This window comes from Octopus bimaculoides, chromosome 11, assembly GCF_046866305.1.
Source record: "Octopus bimaculoides isolate indiv1 chromosome 11, ASM4686630v1, whole genome shotgun sequence".
Classification (NCBI taxonomy): domain Eukaryota; kingdom Metazoa; phylum Mollusca; class Cephalopoda; order Octopoda; family Octopodidae; genus Octopus; species Octopus bimaculoides.
In genome coordinates, this window is record NC_142938.1 from 179,466 (window position 1) to 203,861 (window position 24,396).

Consider the following 24,396-nt stretch of genomic DNA (forward strand, 5'->3'; position numbering starts at 1 on the left):
TCTTGCTGCCCCAGGCATGTAGTTACGGCCGCGGGCACGTAGTTACGGCTCCGTGCACCTAGTTACGCCCCCAGGCACGTACTTGCGGCCCCGAGTACGTAGTTTCTGCTCCGGGCACGTTCTTTGGACGCCAAGCACGGTCTATCGACGCAAATCACATCCTTGCGGCCGCAGGCACGTCCTCTTGGGTCCAGGTACGTTCTTCCGGCCCGGACACGTTCTTGTGGTTCCAGGCTCGTTCATGCGGCGCCATGTACGTTGTTGCCGCGTCAGGAATGTTCTTGCGTCACCGAGTTCGTACTTGCGGTGCCGGGCAGGTTCTTGCGCCTCCCGGCACGCTTTTCCGGCGCCGGGCTCGTTCTTGTGGCCACGTGCACGTGCTTACGACCCCGGTCACGTATTTACGGTCACAGACACGTATTTGGGGCCCAGGCAAGTTCTTTCGGCCCCAGAGACGGAGTTACGGCCTGGCACGTACTTACGGCTCCAGGCACCTACATACGGCCCCAGGCACGTAATTACGGTCCCAGGGTGTAGTTATTTCCCGGGCACGCTGTTGCAGCACCAGGCACGTTCTTGCGGCGCCAAGCACCTTCTTCTGATCCCAGGCACGTTCTTGTGGATCTAGGCACGTTCTTGCGACGCCAGATACGTACTTGGAGCCCTGGGCATGTTCTTGCGGTTCCAGGCACGTTATTGCAGCCCCAGTCGCGTTCTTGCGGCTTCGGGTACGTTTTTGTGGCGCCGGGCACGTGCTTGCGTTGCCGGTCACGTTCTTGCGGATCCAGGCACTTGCTTGTGACGCCGGGCGCGGGCACGTACTTACAGCCCCGAGCACGTTCTTGCGGCCCCGGGCACGTACTTACGGCCCCGGGCACGTACTTACGGCCCCAGGTACGAACATACAGCCCCAGGCACTTAGGTGCGTCCCTAGGCACGTAGTTACTGCTCTGGGCACGTTTTTGAGGCACCAGACACCTTTTTGCAGCGCCAGGCATCTTCGATGTGAACGTTCTGACTCCTCTCCCCACCCCCGTTCGCGAGCGCACATTTTTTTCTTCATATTCGTTCCCAGCAAGTTGTTTTTATTTTTGTCACCGGGTCAAACGCTTTAGTGTGACCAACAAATTATACTTCACACTTCTCTATTTAATTGTGCGTGTATATTCCTTATTTTTGCTTCTGCCTTTCTATTAGAAACGTTTACCTGGGAATTTAGTTAAAGTGAAAAAAAAAAATCGTATGCAACAGAGAAGTTGTCTTAACATATTTCTGTTTACGAGATCTTTAACTGTTATTTTTAGAATAACGAGTTTTCTGGTGAGGGTTTCATTTGCCTTCAATCTACGGATGCGCAAAAGGAGTTAAATGAAACAAATATGGACGCGGACATTTGTATTCCTCTTCAGCGACATCAATCAGGTCTTTATAGGTAAGGTAAAATGAATACGATCTGTTGTCTCTAAAGTGTCCAAAATTTGATAAAATTGTCCATAGAAAAAGAATTTTTTTTAATAATTCATTCTTAAGTTGTCCCCCCTCTCTCCCTCTATTGGTACAAAAGCTATAAAAATTCAGTATAACTATGCATACCTCACCCAGATATTACCATGCACTCCACATTCGGAATCATGGTGCCAAACCATTTTGGAAAAGTGCTAGCACACACAGTGTGATGGGCTTTTTACCATTTCCCAAAAAATCAAGGCTTTTGTTGGCCCGGAGATTGCAATAAAAGACACTTACCATGCAGTGGAATTGAAGATGAAAACATATTTGGCAACTCAGTCATGCCTGCACCTTTGATAGGTTTCAACCAGTGTAGGGCCCAGTCTAACGTAATAGCACACCACCTGGTTTTAGTTTGTACATCTAAACAGCACAAATGTGTTACTAAATTATTGTGTGGGATATATCTGTTTTTGCTTTTTAGGTGCAAACCATTTCAGCTGATAACCAGGTTCAACGAATGATGCTTTCATGCAGTCACTGGTTAATTAACTTCTGTGGCCAACTAGCTGAAAGTTGGATTGAAGCATTTCTGCTTGGCATTCAAACTAGAATTCAAGAGACCAAGTTTGATGGCTGATCTCATTCTACACATTTTTCATAACATTCATTTAGATCTAAAACCAAACGAGACATGCAAATAAAATAACAAGTAAATGGTGTTTAAGAAGTCAGAATTTTATTGAGGTAAATCAAATATTTGGGGGTTTTATTTTAATGTTCTTGTTAGGGTTGGGGCGGGGGATTCTTCAGAAAAAAAATCCACACTATAAAACAATATTTACAATTCTCATCAATTTGCTTATGAAGAGGTCCGCAGTGAATAAATTTCAAATCAGATTTTCAAAAATATGTTCCAGTAACTGAATTGGATGAAGAAAAGCTTTAAGCATTATTTGGGGGGGTTGGGGCATTCACAGAAGGGATTACTTATGCAGTTTTGCCTATACATACATTTACACAATTATATATACATCAGAAAACCTCAATCATTCAATGATGTAGAAGAATTTTGACAGCAGTAAAGGATCTAAAAACAGACAAATTATGAAATATTTTCCTAGACTCTGAAATAAATGGTTGGCTGCTCCTCCCAGAAAACATTGAATCACACCTGATGAGATCCACAATAAATGTAGAGGTCCATATCTAAGCTTCAGCAATCCAAAGGAGCTACAGAGGTGTGTGCGACATCCTTGACCCATAGCAGCCACAAAAGCACCTACAAACTCCCCTATTTCGCTCTATAACAACTTGCTGAAGTTGGCTTTTCTACTCTTCCAGTCACCAGTCGGTTCAAGCAGCCAAAAATCACAATAATATGTAATAATTTCATCTGCTTCAACTTCAGTTGCCAAGAAAGTTAAGATACAAGAAAAGAAAAGTAATCAAAACTTAGAATAAAAACAGAAAGCATGTGAAGAGCATTTTAACAGGCACTTGGTTTCAAGAATTTATGGAAATGCTACAACATCTCTGGAAAGGTTAATTTTTTTTTCCGTTTTTTTGTCACAATAGTAGAAAAGAGTAAATTATCAATTTTAGAGTATGGAATGTTTTAAATAAACAAAAAATTTTTTAAGTTACATTTATATGAAATGGAATATATTTCAGTAATTATTAGCTACAATTAAAATATATTCTGAAAAACCCAAAATAGACTCCATATGTTTACAATGATGAAGGTGAGAAATTTGTAAGGGATTTCAATGTTATTAGATCAAACTTCAGAACTCGTACATATTTTACAAAACCCAGACAAATTAGAAAGTAACGTTGACTTGAGAATATTGAGGAATGAAACAAAATACCATTAGGCATTTACTCCAAGACTCAGAATAACCATTGTAGTAATTGGAAGATTATTTCTGAGTCATGGGTGACTAAACTGTTTTGTTTCATTCTGAGTTCAAATCCAGCCAGGGTCAATAAAACAATTATTAATCATGGAGTGAAAGTGGATTCACTCTGCTTTACAAATCTGCAGCCTTGTACCAATGGGGAAAAATAAATCATTATTCCTGCAGAAGATGACACCTCATCCAATGTTGGTAAAATATATACACTGGGGGTAAATTTAATTACAAAATTTGTGTCTCTGAAAGGAATTCCCCATTATAAATTAGTGTGGCAGAAGTAAAACAGATTAAATGTTTGAGTGTTTAGTCTTGTGGTTCCAAATCCTAATACTGTCGTGTTTCATTAATCTTGAAAGCACGAAATACAAAATCTTAAACATACCAGAAGTCCCCAGTGATATTTTTCATAATTTTTCACTTATCCCTAGAAGTCTGCCACTAGGCAAACCCCTGATTCCATAGCTTATTCAGACACTTGTATACTGTGTCTCAAACAAAGGTTGAGAAAGCCAAATCTCTAGAATCAAGATGGAATTTTTAAACATTCATGTCTCAATGTTGTCTGAGCAATGGAATCTCAGGACATTGTTGATGTTTTTATTGCAGAGTGGCATAAATCACCAGCTTTAAACACAAATTCCTTATCATATTACCAGGACTTGCCAAATTACCAAAAAAGGAAACCTTAAATATCTGAGAGCAATGCCCTTTAGAAAGAAGGCATCACAGATTTGAAATGAGTTTGAGATCTCATCATCATCCTTTAACATCCATATTTCCTGCTGGCATGGGTTGGACAGTCTGATAGTATCCTTGATACTATCTCGAATCGAACCAAGTTCAAATTGATTATAGTGCACTGAACAAAGTTTGGAGCAACTTTAAAAGAGTCAATACAGCTTGTTATTACTAGAAACAGCATGCAAGCCACAACACTAACCAAAATTATTTCAAATAAGACAAAATCAGGAGATAAACAAATGAGGTTTCACTGAAGGCAAGAGACTCTCAAAAATGGTGATATAATAAGGGACAAAAGTTTATTTTAGTCTTGGCTGATTGTGTTTGAAGGTTTACAGTAAGTGTAGATGAGGATGAAAACCATCCAAAGATAGAGTCCCAGATAGAAAAGGTGGGGGAAAGGGTGGAGGGAGAAGAGATTGTCATCTGAAATGTTGATGCATTTTGTTATAGCTTTAAACAAAAAAAAAAAATGAAATAGAAATTAAAACTGATTTAAAGTCACCAAATATTAGGATGAACTTTCTTCTGAGAGGGAGGGAGATTTTGATGGAACTAATGAAGAGATTTTCTGAACAGTTTTTATGAGAAATTCTGAGAATGAAAAATTTTAAAAGTGAGGGAGATGAAGTAATGAGATTGGCAAAAAGTCTAAAGTTTATCAGAGAAATGAAAGCGAGTCAAAAGAAGATGAGGTTTTGAAATTAGCTTGCTTGGGATTCTGTAATTTACTCTTAGTCTAAAGTACCGTTAAACTGTAATTATAGGATGACTTAATATATAGACAGGCTTCATATTTTAGAGTGGACAATCCTGGGACTTATTTTAACAACCTGAGAAGGATGAATGATGAAGTTTTGAATAGAGGTCAGATTTAAAATCAGGATGTCACCAATTATTGTCTGGCATTTTGATTTGCTTCTTTGCCAATTCTACCAACTACCAAATTTAAAAAAAAAAAAAAAAAAAAAAAAAAAGTTGCTAATTTTGGCAGAAGGTGAGCTATTTTGTAGAGAGGAAGTTAATTAAATGGCACCAATACTGCTTCTTGCCTGTCTTACACTCTTTTGGGGTTGATGAAATAAAGTACCAAAGTTGACCCTGGCAGGATTTGAACCAATAACATAAAGAGCCATTAGAAAATAGTGCAAGGTTCAATCTCTCATGCAGACAATCATACTACTTAGAATGGTTGGACGTTAAGCGAGACATGTGAACAGTCCAAAAATCTGCCCTTGAAACAGGAAGACCACATGCTAAGGCTTGCAGTATTTTTATATCCGTACTGTGCAATATAGTAGTAACAGTAGTAGTAATAGTTGTAATTTCTTCCACAGGTGTAAGGCGAGAAATTTACAGGTGTGGATTGTAGTTAATGGAATTGAACTCAGTATATTATTGGTACTTATTGCCTCTCAGAGACAGAAAATGTCAAATAAACGAGCAAGAATTGAAATTAGAATAGCGGGATGAACCTGTTTGCCACTCTACCACACTAACAACAACAACAATGCTTTCTGACAGACACAAACCCTGAAGCTTATGGAGGGGAGGATTTGGTGACAATGATGCCTTACTTAAAAGACAGTCATGTGAATTGATGAAGTGATGTCTACTCTACAACACCCATCACCAGAAGCTGAACAATTAACTAAAACATAGACCAGAAGATGGCGCTGACAACAGTGAAAAGAGATTTCATGGCTTTGGTCAGTGCAGGAATCGGATACTCATCTTCTGTTCAACATCAACTAATTCCATCACCTGTGGAAGAAAGAGGAAAAAAGAAATAAATAATCTGGAGAGTAAGGATAGGGAAGGGGAACAGATAAACATGAGAGGGATGATAGTGGAGGGGGGATGTATGTACACACACACACACACACACACATACAAATCTTGTCCTGAAAATAATACAAAAATGGTTATAACTTTTTTATTCACTGACCACAGGTCATTCAACTTGCACACATTGGTAGAGAGTGACTCATCTTCTTATCATTCTTTATTGAAGGCAGATGAGGGTTCCAAGCAGAGGCAATGTTCTCAAAGGAGCACATGCTGTCCAACATCCAGGGAAGGCTGTAGAGATGACACCATTGACAAGAGTAATATGCATCAATGGATAAAAAGTTTAAAGAAGAAGAAAGCAGAATTGAAGACAAACCACACAATGGGGGGGGGGAGCATCATCTGTGACTATCGACATGACTTGTCAGTGATTGGACGAATTGAGTCACATGGACAAATGAGTCACAAACCACAAGATGGCTGCACCACTGCACAGTGGACGTCCTACATTACAGAAGATGATGGAAGACTTTTGGGTAGCAGAGAGTGTACGTGTGTAAAGTGGGTACCTTGACAGTTGACTCTTGATTTGAAGGAGAGAAGAGTGGGAGTCTGCTCTAATCTGCAGGAAGCATCTGAAGACTTTTTTTCTTCTGATTTGGCGACAGGGGATGAAACATGGGTGTATCTTTATGATCCAGAAATGGTGGATCGGTCCATGGAATGGCATAAAAACCTCCATGGTGACAGTGGTACCATGTTTCATTTGCTTGAACACAACTGTACTGTGAACAGTGAATGATACATTGAGAACAGAAATAGCTTAAAGGATCTACATTCACCATGACAATGTGTTACCATACATATCATTGGCAAGAGATCAGAAGATCAACAAACTGGGTTGGTCACTGGTCTCCCCATCTACTGTAGTACAGGCTGGATCTGGTGCCCCCCCCCCCCAACTTTCACATGTTTAGTCCAATGAAGGACACTCTTTGGGAGACCAAAATGAAGAACTGTACATCCCAATCACAGACACCTGGTTTGCAACAATGTCATGATCAGCCTCATACATAATAAACAATAATGGAACTTACGGTTTGAAATTCTGAAAAAGAGATGTGTCTATCTCCATCAGTGTCAGCCTCAGCAATTGTTCTGTCAGCAATACTTTCCAGCTACAAGAAGAAGAAGAAAGAAACATCATCATCATCATCACTGTACCTGTCTTCATTGAAGATATGTCTTTTCCTACACAACAATTTAAACCATACTCCTAGGCTTTCATCCCACTCGTTTACAGCAGTTTTTGCCCTTGCCATGGTTTCATTAAACTTGGGGGGTTTTTTTGCATTACTTTTTCTTTTTTCTGGTATTTTATCTTTACATTTGAGAAATAATCAATCCAAAGTAATTTAGAAGAATGGAGACACCTCATTATATTATCATTGCACAATAGCAAGGCCAAGTGTCTTCTACACTGTAGGTCAAACAAAAATTGAGCTAGACATCAATGTTTGAATTTGGAGTTACTGCTACAAATCATTAACATACAATCAGAAGTAACTGCAACTACAATCTTCACAACTGCCCTGTTGTGATCTGGTAAGGGATAGAACCTATGACCTGTAGGCCCACAGGCTGAAACAGTTTGAGAATTATGTAAATCTTACCTGATCTTCTGAAATGTTAGTTCCTACCATCATATGCAACACTGCCAAAAGTTCTTCTCGGGAAATCTTGCTGTCACCATCCAAATCATACATTTTGAATGCAACTGAAAGAGAAATGATACATAAAATATTTTCTGTCATTTTTGGAGACAAAATAATGGCTACAGAAAATCAAAGTGACAATAGCTGGCCATCTAACAAGTTCTTCTATGTCACACACTACATGACAGCAGCCTGAACACTGCAGCATATCAATCAAGACACTACAACATGTCACCATACAATTATAGACGAGACGCAACACTGCAGCACACACTGTAGCTGAGACACTGTACAAACACTAGCACATACCTACGTAATGCTCACAACACTATATCACATACCACACTACTATGTGTCGTAGAGGTGCAATGTCCCAGTGATTAGGGCAGCGGACTTGCAGTTTCGATTCCCAGACCGGTCGCTGTGAGTGTTTACTGAGCGAAAACATCTAAAGTTCCATGAGGCTCCAGCAGGGGCTAGTGGCAAACCCTGTTGTACTCTTTCACCACAACTTTCTCTCACTCTTTCTTCCTGTTTCTGTTGTGCCTGTATTTCAAAGGGGCCAGCCTTGTCACACTGAATCTCAGCCACTTGCACATTCATTTCATGAGAGCAGGCTGTTCCGTTGATCAGATCAACTGGAACCCTCGTCGTCGTAACCGACAGAGTGCCACAACTATATATCAATCACAACATTACCATGTAAACAAAAGTCCTCAAGCAATAGGTTATATTTCCATCAGGTGAACTCAATCCCAGTTCACTATTAACACACATGCTACATTAGTATTCTTAGCTGAAATCAATTTATAGAAAAGAATGAAGCAAACAATAAACCCAGGATGACTAAAAGCTTCTTTCAGAGTCAAGGGAGCACACCATATGTTCATTATCTCCATGTTATAACACAGGCACAAAAAAACTCACATCTTAACTTTTCTTCCCTGGAGTTGAGTTTGTTTCTCTCCAGTTTTGTCTTTGTTGGCCGGAATCGGGCCAAAACACGCATAAACTGTCGAAAGTTCACCGTCTCTTCATTACTACAAACAGAAAGATAGTAAGTATATTAGATCACATGGATTTAGGTTATTAGACTACGGCCAAACTGGGGCACAAACAATAATGGTTTTTTAATCAGTACATTTTTTTCAATTCAGAACTTACTTTAGAAAACTTTTAAGTTACTCTTGGACAAAAAAACAAAATCCAATTTTAGACAAGTATACACTAGTAGGTCACACACACACAAAGAAATATTTACAGCTAGAAAATTTGAAGAAATTTCAGACGCAGAAGCAAAACCTGGAATCAAAGAGCCTTACAGAAAACTTAGGAAAGACTAAAGTATTTGTAAGACAAGACCTTGCTACCACTATGGGAATGGTCTTGTTTCATCAGTAGAAAAGGAGTCAGAGGTACTGTGGCAGCAAAAACAGGCTAAAAGAGAATCTCCATAAGCAGTAAGTAGACAAGAAGAGAATTCATGGCTTCTCAAGAAGTTGACCTGGTTTGCAGGGAGGGTGGGGAAGTGGGGGGGGGGGTCCACAAATATAGTTTTTCTGAGTTAAAACAAATTGGAAAAAAGAAATTGTCATTACGTTTGCTTTAAACAAAGGGTTTGTTCCTCAGAGCAAAAGGCAAATCTTATGACATGTACAAAGTGTGATACTGCATGGTAGTGAAATGTGGACCTTGAAAGTGAAGAATTTGCAAAGAGAAGTGAATGTGGTTGATGTGAATGAATGATGGAGCAGAGACGAACAGAGAGATAAATGAGACAGAAGAGGAATTTGATTAATGTACAAAAAAAGAGAAAGCTGTACCTGTGAGGATGTGGTGTGTATGGCTGATGACAGGGGTCTATAAAAAAAGGACCATACACTCAAAATGGATGGAACCAGAGAAAGAAGCTTTACAGTAATTCTGTTCTGTTCTCAGTAATGAATCAGCCCATATAATAAGCTCACTTTCACACACACACACATAATTATATACATGTGCAGGTATTTATATGAATGTCTTCACTTCGAATCCAACCCATGCCTGTAGACCGATGTGCTTACCTTTCCTGAAAGAACGAGTGTACAATCCTGTCTCCAAGTGGGTTTATGGCAAGTTCAGGAATCCGAAGAAAATCTTCACGGCTGAAGAATAAAAGACAAAAATAAAAAATGATAATGGTAACAACAACAACAAGACAACAATCATAATTCCGTATGTAACCATGACAACTATATGTCTAAGAAGCCTGATTCTGTATATGGCTTAGGTTGGGGAGGACAACCAGTGATTTACAGTCAAGAATGCTGAAAGAGAATCAGCCATGTTTGCAAGCAGAGCAAAATGGATGTTAAAAATGGTGCTTGTGTTGATGACTGGAATATAGAAGAGAAACTCTTTCATCTACCACATCCCCGACTCCTCGTTGAGCAGAAACTACATATTTTCCAATGGGGTCATGCTACTCTTGTTTCCTTCAAGAGCAGTAACACAAATCAGACACTATCACTTAAACACTATACAACTAGAACCATCAATGTCCACAATGACTGGGCCTCGTTTTACAGAGTTTTCCCTCCAGGTGAACGTAAATCTTCAACATAGCAAATATGGTTTCACAATGACTGATTTTCTTCCTCAGAAACCAGAAAATAGTAATTCTCTACAAACCTCAGACCCACCAACACTGAGACAGGCTCCCAGAAGAAAGCCTACCAAACATGGTAACGGAGCTACTTACCTGCACACAGCAACATTCCAACCTATACTTTTTCCCCACTGCTGTTACCGTGATCTCTGCTTCTTGAAGCTCACCATTCTTTGATCAACCTCAAACACCCTCAACTCACCTCCTACTCATCCAACAACCCATCACAACTAAGGATCCAATACTTTTAGTCCTCCTCCCAAATTTCATGTTTTTCCTGCAGCCATCAAACTTTTCAACTTTTTAAGAGAAAATTTAACCAACATCAATTAAAGGGATTTCAGTGGACTTTTAAAGGCTATACATGCAGAGTCCCTTCAATCAGAAAAGACCAATTGAAAAAAATAATAAAAATAACCATTTATTCTGTCTTGATTCAACCTACTAACTCAAATTAACATCCCCAAAAAAATGGCCTGTTGTTTATTTATCACTCACACATGCATTTATTAAATGTGCCAAGCTCACTGATTGAAAGAAATTGTTCTGCAGAGAAGTCAGGAATAATACTTACCAAAGAACACCATTGTTGTTTTTGTCAAGGTTGGTAAATCTGCTGTATAACCTTGAGATCTGATTGGCTGAAACTGGAATAGATAGAAGCATGTGACATCATCGGTGATGGAAATAGGTAGTGGGGCAGAATATGGCTGCACAGGTTGACCAACGGCTAATTATGGTCATTATACACATTTTAACTGTAATATCATCAAATATGTCCACAACTACCAGCACTGACCACCCAGCAACTGCAGTATTGTCCAACCAATTCTGATATTGATCTACAATTCGCACACTCAGGCAAGATTTGGTGTTTTGTAGGGATTAACGCATAAGTTCAAAGATTTGTGCTTCATCTTTTTTCCCTTTTTTCACAGTGTTTTCGTAGTTTTGTGTGCACAGCCTCTGTCTTTGTGAGGAGTCAGAACCCTGGGAAGAGGATGACATCAGCTCAGCTGAATGCTTCTCAGGATGTGTTTCATTTCAACAGTAGTCGGGACAATCATTACGCAGAGACACAGCAATCACTTTTGAGTTAAAATACTGTTAGGCGGTTATTCAGTCAGCATATATAGATGTCACTGTTCAGGGTGGTAATGCCACCCTGAAGACAGAGCTGACTCAAATACAGGGGCCAGTTTTAGAATTTTCAATATGCCATACATTTTAAACTTATGAAAATAGCTCGCTCAAAACACCAAAATCAGATGCAAACTTGTCTGGACACCTAACCTTGGTCAAAACAATGAACTCTTCTTTTAGCAGAAAGTATGAACTGAAATTTCATAGATTTTGCTTGTTTATGCATTTCTCTTTTGAAATGTGTCTATTCTCTAACTGACAAAATTCCAAAGACCAACCTGAACACACATACATACACACAATAATATAGCAACAAACAAATCTAATTACTAGAATCAGCTAGGGGATAATTAAGTATTAATAATTGATACAGTAATCAAAGATTGTGATTTTGTAGACCCTAAGCTACAAGAAGTTTGTCATGCACAACCAAAAAAATTGTTTTAATATCCAGCCCTGCAAAGAATGTTACATTTGTTAACTAGAAATAAATGGGAGAGGGAGCGAGAGAGAAAGTAATAAAGAAATAAGTCAGGGTTTAATACAAGTAGTAACAAAGCTAACTAGAAATACATGGGGAGACAAAAAAAGTTTATGCCAAATAAATTTATAAATGGAGCCTTAAAAAAGATAATTTGGGAAAATAATGTGATGAGGTAAAAAAAGACAATACATTAATCAATTACTAATGTTTTTATTTTTAGCAAGTATAGGAGTCAACTCCAGACAAGTTCTGGTCTTATTCTGATCTTATCAGTCAAACACTTGCTCGTATCACTAAATATTATTGATACAGTCAAAAATATATAACATACTATATTGTACAGTGGTTGACAAAGGAAAATAGGTTTAGAAATTAAATAATTCACACATGTTCCCTACATAATAGAACAACAGTTGAGCCTTGATCCCAGATTGTATATTGTGTGATGTAGTGAGGACATATGTGTAAGCAAGGACATGTAGTGGTGGTCAGTTTAGGAATATTTACCTTTCAGTCATGTTGAAATGTGGTGGAGGTGGGTAAGGAAGGGGAGATTAGGTTTTAAATTTTATTTTATAGTTTTATATTTCTGTTTAAACCTTAATTCAGAATGGTGGAGCGGCAGTCAAACTAACAGTGAATTGGTAGAGTGACAAAAGTTTTGTCAATGTTTAGTTTTGGTATCTTTATGTTCTGAATTCAAATCCCAGTGGGATTGAAAAAGTACCAGTCAAATACTGGGGTTAATATAGACACCCTCCTCCCTTTAAATTTGTGGGATTGTTAGAAATCAATGTTGATCTTTTAATCTACAAAGGAAAAGATTAATGCCAGCTGCTCCAGCTTGGTCTGAATGAGAAGGATGAAAACTAGACAAGCATACACAAGTCAATGTGAATTTAATTGTATTCTAAGGTGGAAGTAGTAATTAAAAGTGACTAAATTAATGACTAATTAATACAATGAAACAAACAATAGAGAGATTCTTATGAATAACGAAATACGTCACTATACTGAGAGAAGGTCAACAATAAAGAGTGGGAAATCTTTAGAAATTCTAAAATAACAAACAGCTTAACATTTCAAACAGGTCTTGATATTTATTGGTGGAAATCTAATCTTCTGAATAAACATTTCCTCAGAGACACAATAAACTGAATTGGAATTGGATTTTCCCATAGAAAATATCACCAATCTCAATATTCACATCACAATCACCACATTGCACTCCTATAAAAAGGAGGCCAACGCACATGCACAAGTCACGTGGCTTGGATTAAACTTGAACAACAAGTTTAAAAGACCTTCAATCATTAACCCTTTTATTCAAAATAAATGGGGTGAGTAAATTTCCATATGGTGTAGGAGTTCTTTGAATGTCAGTCACAAGGTTCAATGTCATGCAAATAGAAAAGAATGTTTGTTTTTTCCCTAAATAAAACAAAAGAAAGGAATTTGTTTCATTATTTCACTGTTCAGGGTCAAATGAAATAGCAGGTGTTATTAGAGAAGAGCTAATTTGGAGCATGTTTTTTCTAACCATGTGTTTGCTCAAATTATTTAAAATGAGGGCACGATGATTCCACCTTGCAATCAGTAGACATAAAGATGGGATAGAGTAATACTGAAGAGACAATCTGTAAGCAGAGTTTTGCAATACGCAAGAAAGTCCGAGGGGAAAGGTCAAATGTGTAAATAGATTTTCAAAATCAATTAGAATCCACATCATCTTTATCTTTCTGTTGCCAACAAAATTATATCCCTGAACACCTAAAATAATAGGACATGTCAAGTAAAAATAAAATTAGGCTTCATAATCTACTTTTAGAAAATTTGGGAGAAAAACGCCACCAATATTGTCTTCAAACCGATTTTGAAGATTTGCAGCTGGATTAATTCTTTCAACATGTCCCAGAGAGAGAGAGAGAGAAGATATCTCAGTATCAGGTTGTTTGTTTCTTGGGGTGAGAGTGAGTAATATGAAGGTAGAAGCAGACTGTCTCTGATGATACTGATGGAATGGAGAAATAATAGTTGTAATTTAAAGGCTATCATCCATAATCTGTGACTAAATCATTGGCACAACAAACATGGCTGTTGTTGTGAAGAATTTCGCTGTTCATTCTGCTGTTCATTGAGCAAGTCTCTTCCTTCTTAAGGCTAACTTATGAATGGAAATTGTGTGGAAACTTATAATGTGTGTGTGTGTGTGTGTGTACACCTACATATATGTATCATCATCATCCTTTAACGTCTGTTTTCCATGCTGGCATGGGTTAGACAGTTTGACCAGAGTTGGCAAGACAGAAAACTATACCAGATTCCAGTCTGATTTGGCTTGGTTTCTACAGCTGGATGCCCTTTCTGATGTCAACCTCTTTACAGTGTGTGCCGGGTGCTTTTAATGTGGTACTGGCACAACTGCTTGTATGTGAGACAATGGTACAAGTGCTTTTTATATGGCACCAGCATCAGTGCTTTTTACGTGGTCCTGGCACAGGACTCTTGCAGGCCAATCCTCTTCACCAGGGGATGCAACCTTAACACTTCTGCTGCTGTGGAGGATGAATCTTCTAGAGAGTGTATATATATATATATAGTACAGAAACAATTGTAACTAATCATTAAAGATGTGTTAAAGTATACATTTATCTTATTATTTGGATTATTATTATTATTATTATTATTATATATATATATACACACACATGCAATAGAGTGAGTGAAGCTGATGCAATAAAAGACTAAATACAGTAGTGTTGTTCATTTATGTTCCTAAACTGTCCCCACACTCTGGTTTAAATCTTGCCCCACTGGACTATTGTTTTAAGCAGTGTCCATTTGGTTGCAAACATTTCGCAAACCGTCCAACCCATGCCAGCATGGAAAATGGACTTTAGATGATGACGATCTTTGGTATGAAGAGAATTTGCTCTCCCCTCCACTCACCTATGTGTAAGGTCTTAAAAAGGGTTACAGATCTACCTTGATTCCCCTCACTACACCATTATTAGTCAAAATATTGATAATTGTGCCAAACTAGGAAATTTACATTGATTGTACAACTGGTAACCATTAGCAACTAAGTTGCAATCAATACATTCAGTTAAGAAAATAATACCAAAAATCTACAAATCAGACACAAATAATTCCTAGCAACCAGCACTGAGATTCATTTCTCTTCTCTGTGGATTAGTGTGCGTGCGTGCGTGCGTGCGTGTACATGTAAACATACATAAATGCTTGTTCATATGAAGGTATGCTTAAATATATTTGTGAGTACACATGCCAATGTACAGAGCTGTATGGATGTGTTTGTGTTGTGTCCATTAAAAATTATTCCAACAATATGGCCGTAGCAGTAGAAGTTGGTTACCTGACACTGATTATTCCTAACAGACATACAACCTCAAATTTTGTGGTGAGAGAAAGTCCACAAGATCTACCCCAGTGTATGATGAATACAACTGGCAACTTGATTCAAACTGGATAGAAAGTAACTGAAGTAAAGAGAAGTCTGTCAATTTACTGATTTTGCTAACGAGGAAAATAATTGGCTATGTAGTTAATGGGGGAACTGAGCCCACTAGAAACTCCAGCCAAATATCCCTCAATCACAGTATGTGATATGTGTTGGTGAAGGAATACTCACACACTATAGACCTTGATCATAAGTCTTTAAACCTTCTCGGTTCTGCCATTCCTTCAGGTTATTTTAATTCTTGTTTTACTTCTTTAATTTTCTTTTTCATTTTTTTCTATTTGCTTTCATTTGTTTAGTTTTTATTCTTCAACATTTTTACATTCATACCAGCTTCCAAACACATGTGCAACTGCACACAAGCATGAACATATGCTTGTCACACTTCTGTATACATAGGTGTGTGTGTGTGTGTGTGTAGGTATGCATATATGTATGTAAAGTAGTGTGTGTGTGTGCATGGGAATTTATATGTAGGTATGTGTGTCTTTCATAGAAATCTGTCAGAAGACGACTGTCAGTGATTGTGTTGGTGTCAGTTGGGCAATCACCTCGGATTTTGTGTCTGGACTTGTTTAAATTGGTTTTAGTGTGAAAAGGAGCAACTTGTTTGATATGGCTGATACTCCGAGAAAGTCGGGCGCGCGTGCGTGCGTGTGTTGGTCTTACAATGAAGGGCATCTGGCCATAGGAAATGGGCTCCAACAGCTTTCATCTAGGCCGGGTATGGGTAACCCTTTTCAGGAAGTGGGCTTCACTGCTAAAAAAAAATTGGTTTGCCATTCGGAAAGTACTATGGGTCACAAACTACCTCTCAGGTGAAGTTAGCCCATGACAGGCCAAAGCAATCACAAGATGGAAAAACAAACGTAAACCTGAACAAAATATATCGGTCCTATTTGTGCAGGGTCCATTCTATCTTTCCCCTCCTTTCCTATATTGGCAGTCACCATTATTATAGTCAGTGTTTGCTTCTTTCACCTTCACATCATCTCTCATTATTACCTCCTGGGTCACATTATCTTCAAAGTATGTAATACAGCACATAATATTGAGTACTGCTATCTCTCCTCTCTCTGCTATCTCTCGATATCTTTCTTCTGCCATCCATGCCTCTTGCACTAGGTAAAGACAAGACAAGACATGATATCAAGAGGACCCTTTAGTCTTGTCAACAAGACTAAAGGGTCGAGAGCTGGTAGCATGGAAAAAATATACCCAGTCTACTTAGGTGCAAAGTGGTTGGGAAGGGTCTTCAGCTAGAGAAACCAAATCACAACTGAAACACGTGAGCAAGATGTGATCCTCCAAACCAACTAAGCATGAAGAGTTTTCATATTTCTGCTGAGTCCGATTGTGGCAACCCATGTGAAATATGTCAGCACAGCAAATTGATGTAAAAAGATGGCAATCATGATGCTATGTAGGAAATCTAAATTTTGGAGGCAGAGGGAAAGAGTTTCACATAAAGGAAATCTGTTTCTTACTAGAGCTGTTATATTACTGAAGATTGTGTGTTTGGTTACATCTCGTGGTGGTGGTGGTGGAGGTGATAATGAGTAAATGTTTTAAATATAAAATCAAAGTGCAAGTGAGAGGTACAAATTGTCATGAAAGAGACCAATTTAAAAAAGTAGAGTTTGCTACACACACAATTGCAGTGGGGTAGGGCCCATGAAAGTTGTTCTTATTCCCTCGAGACTCAACTTTCTGGTCCCTTCTACTTAATACATCACTGAAGATAAATACTTAAAAAAAACACTGGTCAGGCCTCAGCTTTTGTGTTCACACCATGTGTGTGTGCGTGTGTGTGCGCGCGCACACACACACACACACACAATGAGCACCTTGACACTGCATGTACAAAGCAAACTCTTCACAGAATATTTAATATGTCATTAATCTCATTGAGTGTGAACTCCACCTCTCTCAGCCAAACAAGTATATAATTGTGTTTAGACAAAGTGTGTACTTGAAGTCTGAGAAAGACTGGTGAAACCAGGAATTTCTTAATTAAAGTCAGTTAAACATTTCATCAGTAATTGGGGTTCCTTACTAATAAGAATAGAATTTACACACTTGCAGTATATTTATAATAAGGAGTGTCCACTGTAGATATGGTGGTGGTGGTGAACCTGAGTTAGGATCTCACCATTATGAAGTAACTTTATTATGTAATGCGTCCTTCCTTTCTTGAAGCTACAGATTGATTTCTGGCAGATTTGGTCAACTTCAAACAATGACAATACCGTTTGCCTTCCATGGCCTATTTCTCTCTATTGTTGCTATACTTAAGTGTCTATACAAGCACATAACACTGAGTGTACATATATATACACGCACAAACATATGTACATAGATGCACACATATCATCGTTATTTTTGCCATGCTGGTGTAGATTGGACGAGACTTTAAGGAAGTACTCTACAAGATATCCTTCCTGGTGCCAACCGTTAACTTTTTTGTTCATTTTATTCTTGGTTTTCATAAAACAAACCACAGCCAGACATTTTGTTACAGAGGATGCAACATCACCACTGATGCCAAGCAGACTGTCCCCGTCCATCTCTGGGTTCACATACTCAACGCACTCCCTCCATCATTCTTCCCTTTTTTTCTCCCCACCAATCCCATTACTACCACTCCAGCACAGTTATCTCTGTCAGTCTCTCCATGACAATCTTCTTGCAATCTTTGCCATCCATGATGTGGGGGCAGGGGGATCTTGTGTGTTGCAAGCTGTGACTCCCAACAGTGTTCGTGCCACAGACAGTAAAGCAATTTTTGTGCTGCTTCCACGAAAATATGTACCCAACACACCATGTAAAGTGGTTGGGGTTAGGATGGGAACCCAGTTATAGAAACCACATCAGAATGAGATACTGGAGCAGATGTGACCCATTGCAACCTGTTAAACTATTCACCCCACGCTAGCATGGAAAAAGAACATAGAATGATGATGATGATGATGATATTGTGAATGTAAGAAATATTGAAAAAGTCAAATAAAGATAAGAAAGTATGTTTGTAATGAAAGGCACAAAGTTGTCAGTCACAGAAAAGTGTTGAGGTCAATAGAAAGACATAAAGTGGTTCACACCAGAAATCCTGTTTCTATGACGACAGCAATAAATTTCTTTAGAAACAATAACATTTCACAAGTAAAGGAGGAGGAGCGGTTTAGTAATTTTGTATAAAGTTGACATTGGGGGAAATTGGTGATAAAGTAAACTGGTTGTAATTTTATTGATCGTCCCTGCCCCTACCCCGTCAGGGTGTGCTGGAAATTCTTTTATGGATGTTGTAGAAAACAGATTAAGTTTAACTTTCATTATTTATTGATTATTGTTTGAATATTTCTCTGAAAGTCACATCATGACTGGACTGTCTTTACAGTGTTGTTTAAATACAATTTAATAATTAACTTTTTTTTAAAAGCAGCCAGAATTGTTAGCATACTGAGCAAAATGCTTAACAAGACTATTTTAAGAATTTTGCTTTACCTAACTGCAAAACAAAAAAAAATTTCTTGAAAAGTTACATGAATGCAGCTTCCTGACCAATGAGGAGAGTTATCTTATCTGCTGAAAGTTATTCAGAAAAACATTGACCCCTATCAAGTGTAATCTAAATATTCTGTATTAACCATTTCTATAAAATAACTCCTCACAGTCATTGTTTTAAATGTCAACTTCTCCAAACTGGCATCAATTAGTCATCTTGATTCTGTGAAGCCAAACCATTTTATTGCTTATCTTCTTCTCAGTGTTAACATACGCCAGTCAATGAGACTCGTTCACATGTGCACACTGATGCAACTGGCCTCCCCCATCCATTCACGTATGCATGAGTGTGTCTCTCTTTGTCTTGATCTTGCATGATAGCTGTAAACAAGTGCCACTGCCATACAGTGGCATGGGGAATATTACCTTACTTAGAAACAGGTTGAAATACATGGCAACAGAAAGGACATCTGTCTATAGAAAATCTGCCTCAACAAATTTTGTCTAGAAAAGAGAACATTGAAACAATGACAATATCAATTGGTGCCCTTTAATACCTGGTCACTCTTTCAGCTCACTTTTGTCCTCTATGTTTTAGACAAGTTATTGTTACGCAACCATTATATCAGACATTTCTCATTGTTCTCCACTTTTCAAAGAACTTCTTTCGTCAACAGCCATACTTCACTCCTTCTACCTCCACTTTTTGGATCTAAACTCCAAAAGGAGTAAGAAGGAAATGGTACAACAACAGACAAGAGTGGAACTATTTAAACAGTGTAACCATATAAAGTCTGCTAGATAGAGAAGCAATGAGGAAAGTCTATATTGAATTGCTTATAGAGATATAGTAACCTCCATAGCAAAGTAAAATTGTCAAAGTGAAGAATGAAACAATGATGATTCTCATTAATGGAAGTTTCTCATTAACTTTAGTTAACTAAACTTTCAATGGATAGTGACAAAACAAAAGTCCAACAAAACTTGTTTCTGCATAGGTAAAAGATGAAATTATTCAGAATGAAGAGAATTCTATGATTTGAAGTAAAGTCCTGCTTTGAAAAAAAAAAATTCAAATATGTCAGAAAATTCAGATGATTTCCAACACGTGTCTTTATGCCATGCACTTCTATTTTCGGAAGTTTTATGAGAAAATGTTTGCATTACCAATTGCCATTGACATCATTTCAACAAAACAAAAAGGTGAGAGTTTCTCCCATCCCACTGATCCAATTTGTCACACACATTAATTAACTGTCAATCGTTTAATACGAATGTACTGAGTTGAGTTGGTTATCAAGAGAATATCTAATGACTAAGTTATTTGGATATTTTAAATCTACTAAATGAAAATTGTGTCAGCGTATTCTCACAAACAGGGCATGTGACACCGTTGTCACATGTCTCATTCTAGTTCTGACGAGAGACAAGAAAATAGATTTTTTTAAAATCATTTCTTTTTTTTAAATATCACTAATCAGTAAATGATAACATTTATATCTTAGATATCTTCACCATTAAAATGTGTAGATTAGTTTGCTGATAGTTTTTCATTTAAAATTAACAAAGTCCTTGATTAACAAGTAAATTACAAATTAACATGACAACATACTGACCACAGACATGGTGCCATATGACAAGAAGAGCTTTCGTTCTATGGAGTTGCTGTCAATTAGCAGTGGTTAGGCTAACTTCTCTCAGCTGTTTCACCACCACTCAGTTGAGAGTCTGAGTCTTGTAAATTGCTTCGTAATCTCACTGCTGCCATGTACACACTAAAGTATTTGGCATTAAGAAGGGCATTCAGCCATAGAAACCATGTAAAAGTTGACACTAGAGCTTGGCACAGTCTTCTGACTTAACCATCACTTGTCAAACCGTCCAACCCATGCCAACATGGACAAAGGCCACTAAATGACAATGATATATATATATATATATAATGCACACACACACACACACACAACTTCTTTCACTTTCTGTCTATTAAATCCACTTACTGCAACATTTTCCTTAAAAATAAAAATAAAAACCTTTCAATGCAGAACAAATATATACAACACAACTTTTAACTTTTTTTTTTTTAATATTAAAACTTTTCTGTTATATTTTAAGGTTAACCCAAAATTGTTTCTCTTTCTGTGTGAATTATTAAATCATTGAAAGCCTGTATTTATGAACTCTTAGAAGTGACATGTGCTCTGCAGCTACATTGACTTATTGTACAACTTATACTGATAGAGGTCAACACTTGCAGTATTAGTTTGTCGGTCATCGACAATGACCAAGGACATCACATGGGAGGAGAAGACTAGGCCTAGTATCCAGCTGTGACCAATAAGTCCATTGCATGCTCTGAAAGCTCAGCCACAGGTCAAGTATTGGTAGTCTACAGGGACTGAAGGCCAGCAGTTGGTTGTGGACTTGTATAATAATTCACATTTTCTTTGTGACTCTGCTATTTTATTCTGTTCATAGGTAGGCTTGTGGCCTGACATTTTCTTCTCCTCTGCATCCCCCCCCCCCCAAAGGCCAGTTTCATCATAGTTGTGCAGCAATGCACCCCTTGACTGCAATGAGCTGAGGGAATTCACACACAAAAAGCCTCATCAATTGCCTTCATGTCACAGCTCACTGCTTCTCCATCCCTGACGATGCTATGGACACCAGTCCTCTTCTTGAAATTATTGAACCAGCAGTGACTAGCCTTAAATGTGTCTGCTCATGGTCTCCTCTTTCAAGGTTCCAGAGTTCTGCATCAAGAGATCCCCATACAGCTCTCGTGCTTTCTTGCAGATGATGGTCTCCGTAATCATATCCCCTACGAGTTGCTTCTCCCTGATCTACAGATGCAATTTTTCCATCTTTTTGTGGACAAATAATGTGTGTTGCTTGGAGAGTCCACAGGACACTCTTTGCCGTTGGAACAGACTTGATCTCATCGTTGCTCTTTAGGATGGTGCAGATCGTTGATGTGCTTTGGTTGTATTGACATGCTGTGTCCACTACAAGCACTCCTCTCTCGTGCTTATCAAGGATTTCCTTCTTCAATTCTATCGTAATCAGCTTTTTCTTCTTCCCAGCACTCTGCTTTGCACTAACCTTAAGATCACCTAAAGATACGCATACATACATAGAGAGAGGGGGAGGGGAGGGGAAGGTGGGAGTCAACAGATGGAATCCAGAGATGCTCAATGTAGAAAACACTTAGTTGTGCTCAACTGATTTGAACTCGCACTCTTAAAACCTTTATTGAGGACCGAGTCCACAGGGTAAAGAGTGGCTACAAGAGGAATTCAGGTGAGCAGATGTGGAGATAATGATGCTAATAAACAAAATTGCTTGGGTTAGATATACAAAATATACATTACATGAAAATAGGGAGAAAGTGAAGACTGCATTCTGATTTGAAATGATGGATATTTATCTCTCCACCCTGAAGACCGAGGCCAGATCTACCCAATGCATATAGGGTTTCACTACTGGCTGCATATATGTTTGTAAACAAGATCTGCCAACATCATGAAGTAATCCCAAATACCCAGGAACTGCTGTACTCTGTAAGTTTGCTCTGTTAATAGAGAAATATCTATGACTCGTGGGCATACAGTATTTTGTTATGCAACCACACGGTACAAAATATATTAAGTGTTTATATAAGTCAATACTATTGTGTTAGTAGTGCTCTTGAATCACAGGTTGAGGTCATCTTCACAGATTTTCTATAGAAATTATAGCTAGCACTGATTTTCCTAACAAAAATCAGTGCTGGTTAGAATTTCTATAGAAAATCTGTCGAGATGACCTTAACATGAGATATATCTCTATGTTTATGCATGAACATTCATCGTCTGAAAATTTTCAATCTTTGCTTTCTTTATATTTGCATGTATGTAGATTTCATATGTTCTAACCCAAGTAGTTGTATTTGTTTATTTGCATCATTCTCTCTCTTTCACACACACACACATGAAGGAGTGCTGAAAAGTTCATGGCTTTAGGTAAAAGAAAATACAGGAGGATCAGTAATTTATGATTTTATTGAACATATTCCCCTCTCAGATTCACACACTTATTGCAGAGGTCCTTCAGATTTTCTAAGCCCTGTAAAAGAACTTGGAAGGCTGGACCTCAAACCAGGCCTTTCATGATACCCTTTAAGCCAGGAACTCATATATGACGCATTCCTGTAGAATAGAGTTGGAAATTATCTAGTGAGCCAAAATCCGTGATATTTCTTTGGATATATGTGTGTTTTAAATATTGTAGATTGCAATTTTGCCCAAAGAATATTGGGATGGGGGGGGACCCCTCCCCTTCTTCCCCCGTCTCGACGTCAATTTCCAGTGTAAACTTTCGGAAATTTTTTTAGATGTATGCTTAAGAAATAGTTACGCATATTTTTGAAGGACATTATATTTCCAACAAAAAAAATCTGAGAATTCCGAAAGTCAAACTGAAAAATTACGGAAAGAGGTAAGAATAGGGTGAGGGTTGCAAAAATCCTCGTTATTTTGAGGAATAATATACGAGTTCAAAACACGTCTGAAGAAATCACGGTTTTTGGCGCATCAGTTAGCTGCTAGGAACATCTGTCTATCAGACAGATAGATAGAGGTAAATTTTTACAAATGCATACATAGATAGATAGATAAATGTCACTGATCGCAAGATTGCTTCTATATGCTAACATTAGGCTTGATTCTGTGAAGCCAGGGTAAAAAGTACCTCATATTATATCGAACAAGGTTTTCTAAAACTACAAACAACCTTGTAAACGAGAGGAAATGTGAAGTTAGGACCAGAATGCCTTGTCCAACAACCGTGTGTAATGGAAGGGAAATAGTTAATAGACCTGTTAAAACAAACCCAAGTCAGAAGATAGTTTGACATCCATCTTGACCAAAGATTATAAATGATGAAACTATTTTCAGGTAAGAATCGAAACCGGATTCTGGATTATGGTTCGTTAAGAATATTTGCGTCACAACCTATTCATTTGTTTACAAAAGAACAAGGATGAGCGAAAGGTAAAAACATAGTCATTGGAAAATGTGACAAATTAAATGAAATTTCTTGAATAGGGAGGACAAAACATAATAAAGCGACACGAAATAATTTGGAAGGATTTGAAGTGACAAAATCGAATAAAATAAGAAGAAATGAACTTACAACCAGTTTCTGATGAAATTTCTTCTATTTCTTCATGTTGAAGTAACCTCGAAGTACGTGCTCCCATTTTGGGGGAAATTTAGTTTAATTGAAATGTGTTGTGGGGGGGTGGTTTCACAGTAATTATTGGAGATATTCAATTAATTAAAACTATTAGTTTTAATTAATCAAGTCAACCAAAAAAGGTGTCAGAAATAGTGACAGTATTAAGTGTTCAATTTTAAAACATACAAAACGGCAGAGAGAGACTTGATTACTTCGTGTGGCCAACTGGAATCTAGAAATGATAGCAAGGAAATCCTACAACCATTATAAACACTTTCTTTCCTCTCACCCTGTCTCCTTTTCTC

General features: G+C 38.0%; 1 protein-coding gene across 1 annotated transcript; it reads right to left on the reverse strand.

The window, feature by feature from the left end:
• Nucleotides 1–2,171: 2,171 nt before the first annotated feature.
• On the reverse strand, nt 2,172–24,396 carry LOC106881204 (calcineurin B homologous protein 1). The gene is made up of 7 exons (XM_014931508.3): nt 24,047–24,396; nt 10,837–10,909; nt 9,679–9,759; nt 8,543–8,655; nt 7,574–7,677; nt 6,998–7,078; nt 2,172–5,873 (listed from the first exon to the last, which is right to left on the reverse strand). Exons 1-7 carry the CDS (start codon nt 24,111–24,113, stop codon nt 5,820–5,822), a joined length of 573 nt encoding a protein of 190 aa, XP_014786994.1. The 5' UTR covers nt 24,114–24,396; the 3' UTR covers nt 2,172–5,819.